Source organism: Poecilia reticulata, linkage group LG10 (genome assembly GCF_000633615.1).
Source record: "Poecilia reticulata strain Guanapo linkage group LG10, Guppy_female_1.0+MT, whole genome shotgun sequence".
Taxonomy (NCBI): domain Eukaryota; kingdom Metazoa; phylum Chordata; class Actinopteri; order Cyprinodontiformes; family Poeciliidae; genus Poecilia; species Poecilia reticulata.
This window is the reverse complement of record NC_024340.1, coordinates 7,713,477-7,731,926: the sequence shown is the minus strand read 5'-3', so window position 1 is coordinate 7,731,926 and position 18,450 is coordinate 7,713,477. Positions and strand designations below refer to the sequence as shown.

General features: G+C 41.5%; 3 protein-coding genes across 8 annotated transcripts in view; 1 reads left to right on the top strand and 2 right to left on the bottom strand.

The window, feature by feature from the left end:
• gpr137 (G protein-coupled receptor 137) overlaps positions 1–2,649 on the bottom strand; it is a 7,396-nt gene extending 4,747 nt beyond the window's left edge. The window contains exon 1 of the mRNA XM_008419799.1: positions 2,542–2,649. The gene's annotated coding sequence lies outside the window, so the exon portion shown is untranslated. The remainder of the gene's footprint in view (positions 1–2,541) is intronic.
• Positions 2,514–14,100, top strand: pld7 (phospholipase D family, member 7). Of its 6 annotated transcripts, none has more exons than XM_008419802.2 (13): positions 2,514–2,594; positions 4,592–4,690; positions 7,402–7,587; positions 7,635–8,471; positions 8,991–9,163; positions 9,247–9,427; positions 9,595–9,709; positions 9,800–9,927; positions 11,164–11,367; positions 11,477–11,616; positions 11,700–11,865; positions 11,963–12,062; positions 13,136–14,100. In XM_008419802.2, the coding sequence occupies exons 1-13, from the start codon at positions 2,574–2,576 to the stop codon at positions 13,348–13,350; spliced, it is 2,565 nt and encodes an 854-aa protein (XP_008418024.1). In that variant the 5' UTR covers positions 2,514–2,573; the 3' UTR covers positions 13,351–14,100. The 6 variants fall into 6 exon arrangements, with proteins under 6 accessions (XP_008418024.1, XP_017162684.1, XP_008418023.1 ...); XM_017307195.1 differs by lacking the exon at positions 2,514–2,594 and adding an exon at positions 3,449–3,986 and having other exon boundaries at positions 7,402–7,557; XM_008419801.2 differs by lacking the exon at positions 2,514–2,594 and adding an exon at positions 3,449–3,986 and having other exon boundaries at positions 7,665–8,471.
• A 1,360-nt stretch (positions 14,101–15,460) lies between these two features.
• Positions 15,461–18,113, bottom strand: smim19 (small integral membrane protein 19). Its single transcript, XM_008419797.2, has 3 exons — positions 17,837–18,113; positions 16,652–16,776; positions 15,461–16,122 (listed from the first exon to the last, which is right to left on the bottom strand). The coding sequence occupies exons 1-3, from the start codon at positions 17,968–17,970 to the stop codon at positions 16,061–16,063; spliced, it is 321 nt and encodes a 106-aa protein (XP_008418019.1). The 5' UTR covers positions 17,971–18,113; the 3' UTR covers positions 15,461–16,060.
• Positions 18,114–18,450: the final 337 nt, after the last annotated feature.

Below are 18,450 nucleotides of genomic sequence, written 5' to 3'. Positions count from 1 at the left end.
GTGTTGATGCATTTTGACGTGCTTCAATTTTCCGCCGTAACACGCAAACTTCCCCATTCACTCAGTGCGTTATAGTTCCACATCGCTTAGGATTTGTTGCTGCGCGTTTGCGCAGAGTGAAGGAAAGAGGAGACCAGCTGCACAGGCAGGCTGCGAAATGAGACGCAGGCGATCGGTATCGGCAACAAGAGCCAATGATCGGCGATCACCGATCGTGCACTTTTTCACGAAAATCGGCCGATTATGATCGGTGACCGATCGATCGGCACACCTCTAACTAATTGCATAAAATATTTGCCATGTTTTGCAGATTTTTCATTCAGCCACTTAAGCCATTTTTAAACAATATTAGAAATACATTCAATATGCTCATAAAGAATAATTCAGTTCATTTTTGAATGAGAAAACATTTTGTTGCCTAGAAGTCAATGACAGCATTCCTTTAGTTAACCTCTGATTATTTGTAGCAAAGGTTGCATCTGAAGCAAATAAATAAATAGCCTTTTCTGCTTGATTTAACATCAACACAATATCACACTAATCTGGTGATTATTTTCCAGATTAACAGATTAATACCTGGATGGCAAAAGGTGCTTCATAGAAGTTTCTCTTTTTGCAAAATTTGAGCCAGGTGAAGCTAAAACTTTGCCACTTGAGGAGCTCTGGGTTGACCATATTTATAGAAAACGTTTTATTGGTTTTTTTTTTACATGTAAAAATGTGTGTGTGTGTGTGTATATTTTATTTTTTTAAAAATTATACCGTTTTTGGCTTAATTATGGCTCTGAACATGTCGTTCAGCAAATGTTAATTAATCGATTACTAAATTAGTTGACGATTATTTCAGTCATCAATGCATCACAATTAATCAAACAATGTCAGCCCCACATTCAACAATTACGTCTCGCCAAACTTTCTGTAAAGGTCAGATTAGTGGAGTGGAGTTTTTATTTTTTTTTATTTATACGTTTTGTTTAGTTTTTTTCCTGTGTTGATTGATTGCCACTCCCACCCGAGTTGTGGATGTCAGAGTTGCCATGGAGCGATGGACTGCTTCTGATTAATCACTACAGGTGAACGGTCATGTTTTCTCCAATTGTGCAGTACTCTTTCCAGAGCAGGGTCTCTCTTTTTCTCTCCCTCTCACACACACACACACACACACACACACACACACACACACACACACACACACACACACACACACACACACACAAAATCTAAGACGTGGAGAAAATGATAAGGGAACAAAAGATGTTGCTGAAATTTGAGATTGCCCTGTGCAAACCTCCATGACATGCAGCAAGGGAGATCAGATAGTGTATCAGGCCCAGAGGAGGAACTGGGCATTTTTGTCAAGGAAAAACACAATGTAAACACTGTCCCGTCCCGACTGAGGATAAGTAGTAAACAGCTCAGTGTGATGGCTGTTTGCACAATCAGATTGTGAAGAATCCTCAACATGGACCTGGGTGAGTTAAAAACAAATAAAAATAAAAAAAAACACTACAGTGCTCAGCACGTTTACTGAAAAATCTCCAGGTGAAAACATCGAGACAGAAGGAATGAAGAGCATGCAGAAGCAAGTCAGCGCCTTTAAAAACATTCTCAAATCATGTTGTTTACGCTTTTTTGGGGGGGGGACGGGGGTTGTTTGCTCCCGATATAAATTCCAATGTTTGTCTATGACAGGGATGTCAAACTCCAGTCCTCAAGGGCCACTATCCTGCAGTTTTTAGTGCCAAAGGTATAAAACACTGGAATGCAATGGTTTGATTGCCTCCTCCTTGTGTAGATCAGTCCTCCAGATCCTTACTAATGACCTAATTATTCTATTCAGGTGTGGTGCAGCAGGGGCACATCCAAAAGTTGCAGGGCAGTGGGCCCTCCAGGACTGGAGTTTGACACCCGTGGTCTACGAGATGCGACATAAACGATGTAGAAAGCATGATTATTTCCTCCATCAATGGCAAAGGTCAGAGGATAAGAGGTCCACCGGGGTAGAAAATGAAAAATATATAAATATGCTGTAAATGCACTCATTTGGCAGCAGGTGTATTTCTGAAGCGTTTTGTCTTTTAATGACATTTTCATGATAATCTTAGTTATTATAAAAACAAACATTTACTGTATGGCTACATACAGTAAGGTGACTCTGTTCACTCTCACTAATCGCACAATAACATCAATGCAGGAGACGCTGGTTGTTTCAGTTTCAACAAACTGGATTATACAACACTTCATAAATCTGTGTTTGACTATATAAAAGTTGAATTAATCATACATGTAACAAGTGAGACACCCCTCGGTGAATTGCTGCAACCTTTGAGACCCAAATGACCCGATCCGACTACCTTCCCTTTGTTTTTTATTACATAAACAACCCGACTGCTCCCTTCAAGGTACCGAACCTCAACCGAAGCTAACCGCAAACACCTACGTTACGTCTCTGCGCTTCCGCCCGCCAGTCACGCCACGCAAAGTCTCGTAAAAATAATCCTAGTTTCACCTGTAGTTAATGAATTGACGACAATAACAGACCTTTTCGCCTCAGGTGAACATGGAGCTGAAGGATGAGCAGCCGACCGAAGACGGTAATCCCTTCTTTCCGTGTGTAACGTCTGAGAGGCGGAGCCTTTGTAACAGCGCACCGGCGCGTCCGCCATATTGTGAGAGGTGAACTCGCGTCGAGGAACGAGGAGGGTTTGTTTGGAAAAGGAAAACAGGTTCCTGCAATTGAAATTGACTCCATCGTTTTATCCAAAAAGAAGTGCTAATGATTACGTTTATCTGCTTTTGATAACTTTTAAGTACAAAAAAAAAAAAAAAAAAAACATTTTAGAACCAATGCTGATGATCACTGAGACAAAAACAAACAATATACCTGTCAAAGACGGAACCACCAATAAAACTGAACTAAAATATGCTCCACTAGATTTTATTAACCATAATTCAACTGCATTTAACTGAGCTATTCTATTTGATCAACATAGTAAGTGAAATCGGGCTTATTTGTATGGCAGCATGGGGAATCCAAAGAACTTTGAAAAGGCAAAGGTAAGAGAGAAACGTTCAGAATTTTATTAAAAGAGAGTTTAATATGCCACAAACTTCAGAAACTTCTAGAAAAACAGACATTAAAATACATATAATAAAGAATAAAAGAAAAAATAAAATGTTATGACAAAAATACATATCAAATCAAATTTAATAATATTTAATTTAATTTCAAGGCATTTTTCTAGTCAATCAAATACATTGTACAAAAAACAAGGAATATATACAGAACAAACAAGGATTCTGAACAATGTAATAGGAAACATTTAACAGTTAGAAAATAAAGGGATTTATAATTTTTTTAAAAAAGCAATTCTGAAGGGGTGTGTATTAAAACTGAATTTAAAGGTTGATAGTGATTTAATATTACAGAGATATTTGTGAGTGTGTTTCAAAGATGGGAACTGAGAATTAAATATAGATTCATAGTTTTTTTTTGTTAAGATGATAAATGTTTCAGGTTTAAAATACCACTCACAACATGGCTGGGCGTTCCCAACTGACGTCCGTGCGTCAACTTCTCTTCTGTTCCAACCGCCAATCAACGTTGACAGGATATCGCGGTTACTTCAAGTTGTTGTTTATGAATCTCCGTGAAGGACGACCCATTCAAATCCCACATGTTATCTTCAGACCACTACTGACTGCTGTATTTATAGAAAGCCCGGCAGGTTCTCTTAATAACGTTACCTCTGAAGGCCGCTGCTTTGGCATTTGTTTTGCCGCCGTTGGCTCCTTCTCATTACTGGCTACTGTTGACGTTCCGCTCCAACCGTTAGCGCGTCTTCGTTCCACAAATCTGCTTGCTACATTATTAAAACCGCTCCAGGATGCCGATGGTGCTACGGTCCAGACGGTCGAATCGGGTCGAATTAGAGCCAACGCCGAGGCGGAGGTCGACACGCCCGCGTCTGAATCGGCATTATGAGGTGGGTACTTTTATTACTCAGTCTTTCCGCCTCCTCTTCCTCCGCCGCTGCTGCTTGCTGAGAACTACAAAAAAGGAGGACGGCCACGTAGCTCGCTCGTTAGCGTCAACGGCAGCAGCAGCAGCAGCACCGACGTTTATAGCAAACTACTTTGTCTTTTCTTTCTTTAAAAGGGGTTATGTTTGTAGCCCTAGTGCCAACTGCTTTAATTCTCACGTCAGAACTATTTGCCGTTTTCGTGTTAGTTTATTTAAAGCAGTTAGCTTAAGTTAACTGTACGGAGCTAACCTTAACTGCACCTTAAAGGGGGGGAGCCCCCCTTCCTCTTCCCTGCTACAGCCTAAAACTTAATACTCTATAACCCGTACACTACAGCGTTATGGTAAGTTTTTTCGTAATTCAATAAGTAATTTTCACTTTAGAAGCTTAAACTGCTCCCCCCCCCCGCCCCCTCAATATTACTAACTTATATTACTGCCGTAGCTTTAAATACAGTCAGCAGCAGTCTGTCAGTATCATCCCTTGGACGGCATGTTCAGCATATTTAGTGTCGTTCGGAAGTGCTGCACCCCATTAGCTGATTATAACCAATCCGTTTCTGTCAGGAGCCTGATGAGTCAGAGCCTGAGGCCATCCCGAGCAGAGTGATGGAGAGACATGAGGCAGAACTGGAGGAGGAAGCTGCTGAGGAGACAGACCAACGGGTAAGAGGCCCGTTCACTCTTTGGTCTGTTATGACAAAACACACCAGTATCTGCTGTGGCTCCCTGCAGCAGATACTGGAACAGGAAATGTCATAAGGCAGCCGAAGTGTCCTTCTCTATAAGCCAGTTAAATATTAAACTAAAGTGTTGTGGGGGATTTTTCTAGGAAAAGCTTGCATATAATATTTCATTAGACCAGAATGTTCTTAAAGGGCAAGTGATGCCAGAAAATGCTAATAAAATCCATAATAAAAATTAATTAAAAATATTAGTAAATAGCTGTCTCTGCATTCTCGCTACTTAAAATGTAATATTGAATGAACTGATTAGTCCCTCCAAGATTTATCATTATTATTATTATTATTTTTTGTTTTTTGCAATAAAAATTAAAACTTTTTGGCGGTTATTTAAAAATATTTGCAAAAATATCGAGATATTTCTGCTTATATATGACTGTTAATGTGACTTTTTGTTGCTTTACACATCAATTGCAGACTATAACTAAGTTTGAGGCAGCAGTGGGGTAGAAGTAAGAAATACCACCACCTGCAGTTGGGAGTTTGTTCTTTAAACCCAATGTTTTTGACCATTTTTGCTGAAAATTTGTAATAAACTTGCAATCGGGCATTAGCAATCGGAAGCTGTCAATTTCGTGTGAATTTTTGCGGAAAAGTGGACAGACCGATTGATGTAATTTGGCAGCATACAGATAAAAATGAAAAAATTGATTTTGATTTGACTGATAAAATAATATTTGAGCAATTTATCTTGAAGCTTGTATTTATGCGTCCCTCCGGAGTCTAGAGGACCATATAAAAAGCAACGATGGGCTGAATTTGGCCCCTGACCCTTGAGTTTGACACATGTGCAGTAGACTATTCAAATGTGTGGGTTTTTTTTAATTTAAATGTGATTCTACATGGAGAAACCTTCACTTCACCTTAACCCTAATCACTTGCACTGTTTTCCTTTCACTCAATTTTCCATAAACATGCTCAGATATGGAACAACAATTGCTTTTTGTAATTGGTATTTTTCAATTTACTGATCAGAAAAACTGTATTTCTCTGCGTTTCCATTATCTGTCAGCCATAATCCTCAAAACAAGCACACACATAAACACAATATATTGCTTTGTGTCAGTTTAATCTGTATGAGTTGTAATTTTTCAAAAAAAATTATTGAAATGAACTTGCCACTGATACTTGAAGTATTTAAAAGCTGAAAATGTCTTAACTTAAGCTAGTAGAAGCAGAACTGTGTTAGTCACACAGAACTGTACTGTGTGATTAACTTTCTCCCATTGGCTCCTTTCTTCCTTTTGAACCGTGAAGACCGACTCTTTGTTGTGGAAGCTCAGTGTTTGCTCGGTTCTCCGCTTTGTTTTGCTTCCCGTCAGATCTCAGCGGGTCAGACTCTCTCCTGCTGGATGACTTCAGTGGGGAGGGTTTTTACCAGCTCTGAACCAGAGGAAGGTTAACTCTACACACACTTTTACTACAGCAGGAAATGTAGACTTTGTTTGGCATTAATGGGGTAAGCTCAAAGTCATGGGTGGACGATTTTCTGATTTGGTTGCTTCCACTTAGAGCTGCAAACATGTCTATTTAAAGCACTCAGTGCTGAAATTTGTTTTTGTACCTTAGCATTTGTAATGCAGTGCTGCCTCAGGCATTACTCTTTTTTTCATTTTTCTTTGAAAGAGAGACTCTTTAAAAGGTGTTTTTTATGTCATTGTTGAATCTGATTGGAGGGCCGTACTTTAACGTCTGACTGTTTTAAGGCAAACATAAAACAATAAAGGTGGTTTAAAAGTGCAGAATTAATAGTATCATTATATAGTAGTATGGATGGATGAGAATAATACATTTTGACTCAAAGTATGGTTAATTGAACAGAATATTAAGACATAAGATGGAGAATTCACTATTTAGGTCTGGTAAAAGCGTTCACCTGTAAACATCTCATTATAATCTTCAAGCAGACAAAGTACTGTTTGAACGTAGTTGAGCAAAATTATGTAATTGCTTTTTTTCTTTTTTTACAGAAAAGCAACAAACTTTTCTACAATTTAAAAATTATATAAAGCACAAAAGCAAAAAAAATTCTTATCACATTAATTTCTTGAAGACTTTACCATCCAGTAAAATTTGTTATTGTTACAGGCCTATATATAATATTGTTTATTTCTTACTGTTTAATGTTTTGTATTTACTGGGGGGTGGAGCCTGTTTTTAACGTTTTTAGACAATTTATATTCCCCTCAAAGAGAAGTTTCCAACTATCTCTAGAGCAGGAGTAGAGATGTGAATGCAGCTCTGAAATAACTTGAAATGTGACCTCACACTGCCGATGCCCTGAAGGAACAGTGTGTTACGGTTGCCATGGAGCCTCTTGCATATTTATGAAATGTTAACTGCAGAAGCAGAGCAGGTGGAGCTCTGAGTCTGTGAAGAACTTTGAATGAATTGATCCTGTAGTCACGGCGGTGTCATGTGAGCAAACAAACTCGCAGGCTGCGGTGGGCCAGTTCATGCAGCTAATTTGAATGGGTGTGTGTGTACTAGTCATTTCTGTGCTATAGGAAGGTAACACACTCAGCCAAACTTTGAACGACTGCTGTTGATGATGTTACGTAGATCTTAGTGTCTTACCGTGGTGATATTCAGATTCAGAGCTTTGTAGTCAAACAATGCGTATGTCTTTCTCAGGAACTGAAGGGTTGCCGGGTTGTTCTGGATCCACTCCACATAGATGAAAGGACCCAGAGAAAAGAAACAGAGGAGAAAGAAGATATGAACCGAAAAGGTGGGAAACCAGTCTCCCGAATTCCCACTTACCAGAAGCGACCGGGCAGCGGAAGTCAGGCCGCCGAGCGACCGGGCAGTGGAAGTCAGGCTGCTGAGCGACCGGGCAGCGGAAGTCAGGCCGCCGAGCGACNCAGGCCGCCGAGCGACTGGGCAGCGGAAGTCAGGCCGCCGAGCGACCGGGCAGTGGAAGTCAGGCCGCCGAGCGACCGGGCAGTGGAAGTCAGACCACCAATCCTCCCTCTCCCAGAAAAGATGCCCCTGTTCATGTAGTGCCACCTTCTGTCAAAGACGGAAGTGCGAGCGTGGAAACTTTAAAGTCCAAACTCCCCGAGGTTGGAGAATCGGCGCTGCCTCCTCCGTCTGTCCGTGTTCCCAGCTTTATCACGACCTCTTTATCCAGCAGCGTGGAACATGCTTCCGCAGCGGATCACATCTCTGCGATCACTGCCTCGAAAACAAGGAATATTCCAGAGCCTGCTCAGGGTGTCATGATCACCAGCCCTAGACCTCCTCTCAGGCCAGAGCAAGACATGAACAAACGCTCCAAAACTAAAGTGGGTAGCACACCAGAAGGACTTCTGAGTTCCATCCTGCAGGAGAGCGTCCTCAGCCAGAAGCCAGAGGAAAAACGCCCAGGGCTGACCCTCTCCGCCTGTGGAGACACAGAGAAATCTGAAGAGATGGCTGACGTCGCCGTGGTCGAGCAGACAGAGTGCATTATAGAAAAAGAACCGCCTTGGGAGCCGGTGAAAGCCACCGAATCCCAGAGCAGCCGATCGTCTTCGGACGCCGACCTGGCAACCGAAAGATCCGAGGATAATGATTCAGAGGATGTCGAGGAACATCAGGAACCGCTCAAAAGCCAAACAAAGCTTCCAGATCCTGAAGTAGAAGAACCCTGTATGGATGACTCCGCCTCTTATGTGGAACCAAAAAAAGCACCTAGTGAGAAGACCACCCAGTCCACTAAGGTGAGTTCCACTGTCCTTCATAAAGACGCACAGGATGCAAAGATTAGAGCTTTTAAAGCAGCGTTAGCATTTTATATTAGCGTCTAGGATTACACACAGTCTCTTCTTGTTGAGACAATACTCTACCTTAACCCTAAGATTTCCAAATCCAGCATCTTCCATTACAAGACAGACGTAGAACTCTGCTGTAATCTGAGTCTTTCTTGCTCTCTCAACATGTGGTTAAAAAAAACCCAACAACTTCATTTAACCAGTGTATTCAACTATAAGATGTTCTTTACTTGGCAACAACTTCCACAATGGAGAACGTTGCCATCACCTGCATTTACAGATTGGGAAAAGATCAAATTTTTAGAGATCAGATTTGAGTCCGTCTATCAATGTTTTCATGGCCGTGTGAACTTCTTCAGTCATACTTGAAGGAATCTGGCCACACCCTGCCGTCAGAGCTGTGGAATGCAGGACGGTTGCACGCCGTGTCAAGTTTGAGTCATGTGCGTCTCTGTCTTTGTTTGACAGAGGGCGATGTGCTCCGCTGTTTTTCTCTTCCTCTTGCTGCTGGTGGGAGGGCTCGGCCTGCACCTCTGGCTCTACGGGCTTCCCACGTCCGTGGCTCAGCTAGCGGCGCAGCTGGAGCTGCACCGGCTGGAGGGCGTCGGCTTGGTGCCGGAGCACTGTAGCTCAGACTGCCGGCAAGTATTATCAGAGGTTGAACCCCTCTGACGGATGCGAATGAAGTGAAAGCTGATCCAGAATGTCCCTCTGTGCTGTGCAGAGTGCAGCTGGTGGAGAGCATCCCCGTTGGCCTGTACCCGTCCTCCTCGTCGCCCGGGCCGAGCATCGCAGACAGCTGGCTCCGTCTGCTGGACAAGGCCAATAGCTCGGTCCACATCGCTGCGTTTTACTTCACGCTGCGGGACAGCGACGTCCAATCATACCACCCCTCAGACTCCCAGGTGAGCCAAGTGGGGAGGCCAAGTGAAGCCTGGCAGCCCGCCAGGCTTCTAATACATTTTGAATGTGTTGAGACTTTTATTTTGCAGTGACGTTGCACCACTATAAATTACACGCAAAGGAAACCCTGAAGGGTTTTTTCATGCCTTCGTGTTTCTGCGTTGTGCAGGGGAGAAAAGTCTTCGAGCAGCTCAAGAAACTTGAATCCAGAGGCGTGAAACTCCAGGTTGCTGTCAACGCCCCTCAAACCTCAATGCAGGACACAGCAGAACTGAGAGCAGCAGGTAGGAACCCCAACATGTTCCGGCTACAGCGCCATGTTGGCGTTTCAGAGCTGTGTTCTTAATAACGATCCGCCATGTTGTCTACGGAAGGTGCACAGGTCAGAGAGGTGAACCTGAGCGCTGTGACCGGAGGCATCGTTCACACCAAGCTCTGGGTCGTGGACCAGAAGCATTTCTACCTGGGAAGCGCTAACATGGACTGGCGCTCTCTGAGTCAGGTACAGCAGCATGGAGATTTAGAGCCTCACCTCCAGATGGAGCTACAGGAGAAATGTGTTTTTTGGCCATTTCAAAAGAATTTTTCCTAATGTAGGGAAGTTTCCCATCCTTTGGTTGAAACGTAATTCAGTGGGCTGATCATTCAGCTGATTCATTTTGAGAAAAAATAGTCTTGCATAAGTATCCATACCCCCTTAACTCTGCAATAGAAATGCACGATACACTTTTATTTCAAAACATACAGAAAATAACTTTTCTTCCTCTTTAGAACGATGTGATGTTGTGTATGGAAGCCCATTTCTGACACAAAAGAGAAACAATAAAAGCCCAAGAGAAAGTCATAATTTCAAGTTTTACAATACTAATTATTAAAATAAGTAATAATATTGAGTGTTAATTTCAAAATTACAAGAATAAAAATAATATCAAGTTTTATTGTCATAATTACTATAAGTCATTTATGAGAGTAAAGGTTATAATGAAAGTAAATCAATTTGAATAAAAGTCATTAGAATTATTAGAATAAATCATAGCAAAAGTTTGAATTTTGAGTTTAAGTCACAGCTACAAGAAACAGTCATAATTGAGATAGAAAGTCAAAAGTTGTAATTTAAAATTTTAAAGTCATAATTATGATGTATAAAATCATAAGTGAGATTCAAAGTCACACTGTCTATCTAAGGAGGCTCGTTCCTGTGAAAGCCCACATATCCTTCCTCCTCTCTCTGTGACCTTTGCCCTGTTCAATAGTAATAATATGTGCTGCTGTGATCCAGAAGGCTAAAAAGTACAAAGAGTTTGTGATGTTAATATTGCACACAATTAGAACGAATCATAACTTCCTGAAAGTTAAAAAAAAAAAAAAAAAGACTAACACAGATGTGTTTGCAATGTATTGTGCATATTTGTTCTTTCTTCAGGTGATTCTCCATAAAGCCATACATAATACATAACTCTGTGTGTGTGTACCAGGTTTTTATATCCTTATGGGAAGCTATTTCTATCTACAATGTGAGGTTATGGGGACCATTGCTCCTTGTGGGGACATTTTCGTGGTCCCCATGAAAATGTCCCCACAAGGGGACATGTTTTTGGGTTAGTGGTTAGGTATGTAATGGTTAGGGTTAGGGCTAGGATTATGGGTAAGGGCTAGGCGGTAGAAATTAATGGAAATCAATGTGAAGTCCCCACAAGTGATGAAAACACAACTCTGTGTGTGTGTGTGTGTGTGGCAGGTGAAGGAGGTGGGGCTGTCAGTGGAGGACTGCAGCTGCCTGGCTCAGGACGCCTTTCGGATCTTTGGGGTGTACTGGGCTGTCGGGGGGTCCCAGAACGGCTCCCTCCCTCCGTTCTGGCCTGCCCGTCTGTCCGCTCTGTCCAGCGCCGACAAACCTCTGGACCTAAACTTTAATGGAGTCCCTGCTCAGGTCTACCTGTCTGTGAGTCTACTGCTCGTCTCGTTTCTTATCAGCTTTTATGTTCCTGGAAGCCCAAACCTTTGCGGGTTTTTTTGTTTTGTTTTGCTTTTTTTCCTCCGTCTCCCTGCAGAGCGCGCCGCCGCCCATCTCCGCCAGAGGGCGCTCCGACGATCTGTCTACCATCCTGTCTGTCATCGATGACGCCCGGAGGTTCATCCACATATCGGTCATGGACTACCTCCCTCTGTCTCAGTACACAGAGCCACTACAGTACGTCCAGCCGGTTGATTAAACAGACAAAACGTTTCTTTTCTTTCCTTCTTTTTAACTTTCCTTGTGTCTCAATCCTGCAGGTTCTGGCCCGCCATCGACTCCAGGCTGCGTGCCGCAGCGTGCACCAGAGGGGTGCAGGTCAGACTGATGGTCAGCTGCTGGGAGCACTCTCCGGCCTCCATGTTCATCTTCCTGCAGTCCCTGCTGGTGCTCAGCAGGCCTCCACTCCAATGCAACATTGATGTGGTGAGATTATCATCAGCTCTGTAGCCAAAACCAGAACAAGTACTGATGATGAAGATGATAAAAACAAAAGTGACTTTAATCTTGTTTCTGTTTGCAGAAAATCTTTACGGTGCCGTCAACAGAAGAGCAGATGAAGATCCCCTTTGCACGTGTCAATCACGCCAAATACATGGTGACGGACAGAGTTCTCTATTTAGGTATGCTGCACATAATTACGACTTTATGTTTAAGGTGGATCAACATGTTCTCTGATTAAAAACAGCTGAAACGTGTAGCATTTACATTCTGCCGGGAAGCAGAGCACTAAGCTTTGGCATACTTCATCCGAAGCCAAAGTGACACAAATTGTTAGGTGGTTTCAGGTCATATTGCCAAAGACCTTTCATATGACGGACACTCAAGATTTCTTTCCTTCCGTGTACGTCACTGTCCCGCATCGTCTGTTTGGCTTTTTTAATGCCTACGATGGAGCATAATAAGAAGAGTACATTTCTGCCAAAAAACTAAAAAATTAAGGAAACCAAGGAAACTTCAGATTTTGAAAAGTGGAAAATGCTTTAGAAAGAAAGATGGACATTTTTAAATGTCAAAAGTTGCACATTTTTGACGTTTGAAACTCAACATTTCCAAACCTGAAAAATGATCAACTTTTGAACCTGTTTTTTTCTAGAACCTGTTCCACTTTTCAAACTGAAGTTTCCTTGGTTTTTCTAAAAATGACAGAAAAATACCAAACCTCATCTTGGCACAAAAACCTTTTCTCAAAAAACTTGAGTTTTTCTGAAATTTGCTCTTTCCCATTTAGCAAAAACCCAGCTACTGTTCTTCTAATGTTGAACAAAAACAATTTAGCAACTGCTGCATTTCCATTAAATGAAAAACACAATTAAAATCAAGTAAATACGTTTATACACACGATAAGTTAAGTCATGCCATATCATTCTCCTCCCACCACTTCCTGTTGTCTTTTTCGTCTTTTCTGCCAGTAGTAACATTCAGTTACTACTGACCACAGGACTCGAGATGCAAAAAGTGTTTCCATTTCTGTTTTGTGAAATATGCCAAAAAAAACAAACTCATCCTAGCACAAAAACTCATCGGAAATGTTTTGTTTTTATTTTACAAACTTTGTGTTTCCGTATAGTACCTTTCTTTTTTTTTTTGTAATTCCAATTTGCACAATTTACACAGCCAATAGAAACACGGCTGCTCCATACTTCGAAACTTTAAATGAAGTACATGGTTGTCTGAAACCTGTTTCCGTTCTCAGGCACGTCCAACTGGTCTCAGAACTACTTCACGCACACGGCCGGCGTGGGCCTGGTGGTGAACCAGACCGGCTCGGCTGTAAACCAGGGCCAGCAGACGCTGCCGAGCCAGGCGGAGCGGCTCTTCCTCCGGGACTGGGACTCCGACTACGCCAGCCAGCTCCGTGTGGACGACCTGGACGTCTGTCCCCACAGACGGGGCTTTGCCCACCGGTGAAGCACGACGTCCTCCACTGGCTCTCGCCACTTGAACTTTCCTCTAAAATATACGGATTTGGTTCGCTTCCGACCAAACGGCTGGATTTTAACGCTGCCTCTTGTGTTTTCATTGCTACTGGCTGCTGGCCTTTTCTGTATATAGTTGCTATTTCTCCTGTTTCAGAACTAGTTGTTTTAAAGACTCTCGATTCATCTTATGGGTTGAGGTGCAAGGGAAGCCACTTTGCACGATTAACATTTGGAGCTTTTTTTGTAAATATTCGCTTAAAAGTAAGCCATTATGCCAAGGTTAAACGAGCTAATGCAGGAAGACTACGTCTTTCCAAAGAGGTGTATGCACCAAAGCATTGTTTACACTGCAGAAACTATCAACTTTAATGTGTGTAATTCTAACTATTGTTTTTTTTTTAAAAAAAGATGCTGTTAATTTTCCATTTCAAACACTTTACCCAAAGAGAGAAGTCCAGACTGACTGCACTACACGAGAGCCTTAAATCAGATGAGTTTTTTGGCTTGAACGAAGGGCGGCCATCTGTTTCATTGTGTTGGTCATCGCCGCACTGTTTCCTCCATCAGCCTGTTGGCAACATTTACTATTGTAGGGCTGACATCCACTTCCTGTCATCAGCAGATACACGGGTAGAGCCGTTGAAATATCAAACAAAGGGAACCTCCTGGTGTCGCCTGGAACATTCAGAGCAATTTGTCGAATGTTTCCCTCAAAATAAATTCTGCCCCAACGAGTTGATCAACTTTGAACGATTCATTGTTTTGTTTTTTTAATGTTTTTCACCCAGTTTTTAAATGTCTTCTAATCAAAAACAAATGTTTTAATGTAGGGTTCTATGCAGTCATTAAAAGTATATTTGTGTAAAGTTTCTCCTTAAGGATTTTCTGCTCCCACCAGCTACAGCAAACTCCTTCAAAGCCGGATGTAGCCAATCTGCATCAGACCATCACATTACCACCTCCATGTTGGTGGATAGTGGCTCTTTGCTAGCTCTCCAAAGTCGTAACCTTTTGCGTGTGATTTTTTTCTTGAAATCTGGGTGTGGTGTGTTGCTTTTTGAGATCATTTAGCCACTTCATGATGTCAGATGAGTTCTGTTTAAGTGAGTCCTTTTTCTATTGGCAATGTGTGGTACGTGAAACTGAACCACAAAAAACAACAGGATGAGCAATTGTATTTTCACACAAAGCCAGGTTGGTTTTGATGTTTTGTGTTTTTTACTTAATCTATGATTTGCATTTGCTTAAGTTACCATTAGCTGATGCTGATATTAGTTTGGACTAAAACTCAAGTGTGCCCAATATAAAGCCAACAAAAAGGAAAGTATTTTTTCAGTACAGTGTACAAAAGATCAAACATTTGCGTAACATGGCCGCTAGATGTCACTGGTGCACATCTGTCTGACCAGAGGAGCAAGTTCCTCCTCTGGTCAGACATAATATTCATGGCCCGAATACAGTTTTAATATTGGACATCTGCACTGGTAAACAGTTGTAAAATTGCGTAATATACAACAAAAAATTTTTAAATAAAAATTACTAGGGAGCGCCGCGTAGCACTGTGGTTGTAGTGGGCGGCCCGAGATCCAGTCCCGTTTACGGCTCTTTTACTGCATCTTTTAGGCCGCTAGTTCCGAAAAAAAAAAATAAAACAAGGATCAGATGGATAGTGTAGAGTTTCTATAATCCACATATGCCCAAAAATTTACACATAGGCTTTATACACTGCTCAAAAAAATAAAGGGAACACTTAAACAACACAATATAACTCCAAGTAAATCAAACTTCTGTGAAATCAAACTGTCCACTTAGGAAGCAACACTGATTGACAACGGGGACCCTCGTCGGGTCAATCAGTGTTGCTTCCTAAGTGTACAGTTTGATTTCACAGAAGTTTGATTTACTTGGAGTTATATTGTGTTGTTTAAGTGTTCCCTTTATTTTTTTGAGCAGTATATATATATATTTATTATTGGAATCATTGTTCTGATGGAACCCCCAATCTTCCTCAAGAGGAATGATCTTCAGATGCAGATATTCCTCCCTTACATTAATGCATTGTAGATACTGCAGAGCTTGATAAAAATCACAGCAGCAAGCAGTAAATCAGAGTAATATTTAATTTCTTCACAGCTTTAATGTTCTAAAACTTGAGTGAACACCATCTCAAAATATCACAGGGAGACTGATGAGCATATGTTTAGGGACTGTGTATATGAACAATGTCTTTACGTCCACTTCCAAAAGTCTCTAAATAAAACGCAGATATGGAGAATCTCTCCAGGACAACCAGCTGTTGGGTCACCAAACACGATCGAAGGAGAACGTTCCCGTTACACCTCTGAGCTCATCCTCCGACATCACACGAGCATCGTGATCTGGGCTTTATGCATGAATAAACAACACATTTCCACTATTTTTTTTCTTTAACAACCATTGGTTTAAATGTGTGCGAACATTAACGACAAAACCAAATTTACACGTCCTTTTAATTCTTCGTGCTCTCCTTCATTTATTCGTGCTCTCCCCGCTGCAGGCTGGAGAAATGCTGCACATCTTCAAAGCGTCTGCTAATGTCTAATCGTCCATTCAGCTGTGTCCGCTCCCGACGGCGAGTACCACCTCTGATTCTGACAGGAGTCCAAGTCCACCTCCATCTGTGTCCAGAGCTCGGAGGAAGGGGCTGAAAACGTTGTTTCTCATTCCATGGAGAGCTGCACACTGTCCGTCTGCTGCTGCTGCTGYTGTTCAAACTTCCTGGCTGGAGAGAAAGATTACATCAACGACATCGGTGGCTGATTTCAAAAGTCTATACATGGTTAACTCAATGTTCAAAGGTTCTAAGAACAGAAACTGATGAGAACTAATAAAAAAACTAAATCAAGTTACCAGGGTTTCTGCAGATTTTACCAACTCAAATTTTTATAACATTTTMAAGACCGTTGTGAATGGAATCTAAGACCTAAATATCCACAKAAATGTACAAACTTGGTCCAGCCAACTAGCGATAAATTTGCACTATCATGGCCACGATAGCTAGCAAGCTAACTACCTAGCTAGCAACGAAGTATTAGCAGCTAGTTAGCTCTCGCCACAATGAAGATGTCTGAGTGTGACTCTTAATATTTCCCTCAAAGAAAAGACTCACGGGGAAAAAAATATACATCAAATATTTCTGTCAACAACATTTTAAACCTGTTATTAACTTTTATAAAAGTGGAATTCAAGACATTTTAAGGCCTTAATTTCAGACACATGATGTGAGACGTTTAAGGCCGCACGTTGCTCACCCAGAGAGTACATCTCAAGCTGCTGCCGCAGCCGCACCTTCTGCAGGCTGTCGTAGAAGTTAGGCTCTGGGCTGCTACCGACGGTGGGAGGCAGCGTGAAGATCCGCATGATCTTCCTCTTGTTTCTAGTCGGGATCACAACGACAGGTTTCCATAAGCAGCATCACAACAACAGCAAAAATGCCTTCATGGCGTTTTAAAGACACCGATGCTTTGGCTCACAGCACCACAAATTATATTTACAAGTTTTGTTATATACAACTGAGAGTGAATCTCATTCTCCCTCCTGAACCTCATGTGTCTGAGGTGTAAGGGCTGGAAAACAGGAGCTGCACTTGCAAGTCCACTCAGAAATGGAAATAATTTTCCAGTTTGCATCCATGTAATGTGGGATAACCACTAATGTCTAGTTGGAAAGGTTCTCATATTTTATGTTACCACTGACTACAAACAAAAATTGAGCAATTTTTTTTTCATTGACAGCCATTATATTGTGCATCATAAGGTATATTGTTTAAAGGGGCAGTATTACGTATTTTCCAGGCACGTAGTGGCATTTTATAGCACAATCAGGTTACCTTCAGTTGTTATTAAAAAATATATACTGTATCAAACATGACTTAAAAGAAATCTGGCTTTGCAATTTCACGTCTTGAAATTGAGCCTCTGTCTCTTTAAGAAGCTCCTGCTCTTTCCGAAACTCCGCCTTCATCATCGCAACGTTTCTCCTTTAAGAGCCTTTAACATTAGTTTTAATCAGCATTTTGCTGAGTAGTGGTTCGGTAGAATAAGCTCAACTGACCCAGTTCCACCAGGTGTCAATAGCACTGCTCCTTAATATCATTTTTCTTTCTTATGAAAACGCAGGAAATATATTAATATTGAATACTATTCTTGTATAAATAAATAACTAAAAACAAACAAAAAACGCACCAATATCAAGGTAATTATATCTTTACTGTAAAACAAACTGTCATACTTGCAGTCATCAGTGTACTACAAATATTTTGGAGCCAACTTACTTGTGTATAATCAAAAATTTTAAATAAACAGATTCTTTTATGCACACGGTAGATGCTAAGGAAAATGGAATTAGTGCGGTGATGCACTGAAGTAGGAGCTATATTTTCTCTATTTCCATGAAGTAAAAGAGGCGCAGTGATTGTGTTTAAACCCCGTGCTTACTTTCTTGCGTAGATGAGCAGGCCGAAGCTGACCAGGATGACCAGCAGGTAGACGTTTGTAGCCTCATTCCAGGCTTCATGCACCGAGTAGTCTATGGAGTCCGGCTGGTTCCCCAGAAGCCCGTGAGCCCCCATTGAAAACGCAAAGACAGGTCCAGCAACCAAGGAGTGGAAATAACTGGACCGCTCAGTTCACAAATACCGATAAAATACAACCGAGACGCAGCTGGGAGTAAACAAGCACTGCGCCACTTCCGCATCGACACCCGGAAGCACTGCTGCCCTCTACAGTCTCCTAAGGAAACTGCAACGATAAGGTTGTAAGGTCAATACTTTTCCTAAATACAGAGAAAAACGCCTCTTGGAGGTTTTACCCGAAATGTTTTGATAAAGCCAGAAGCGAATACAGGTCCTTCTCAAAAAATTAGCACATTGTGATAAAGTTCATTATTTTCCATAATGTAATGATAAAAATTAAACTGTCATATATTTTAGATTCATTGCACACCAACTGAAATATTTCAGGTCTTTTGTTGTTTTAATACTGATGATTTTGGCATACAGCTCATGAAAACCCAAAATCCCTGTCTCAAAAAATTAGCATATTTCATCCGA

Bases quoted from the DNA above. Each gene is read 5' to 3' on its own strand.
- pld7 (XM_008419800.2), top strand. From the start codon at position 3,888: ATGCCGATGGTGCTACGGTCCAGACGGTCGAATCGGGTCGAATTAGAG. The intron at 8,472-8,990 runs GTGAGTTCCACT...TTTGTTTGACAG, and splicing joins AGACCACCCAGTCCACTAAG to AGGGCGATGTGCTCCGCTGT. The intron at 9,428-9,594 runs GTGAGCCAAGTG...TGCGTTGTGCAG, and splicing joins ACCACCCCTCAGACTCCCAG to GGGAGAAAAGTCTTCGAGCA.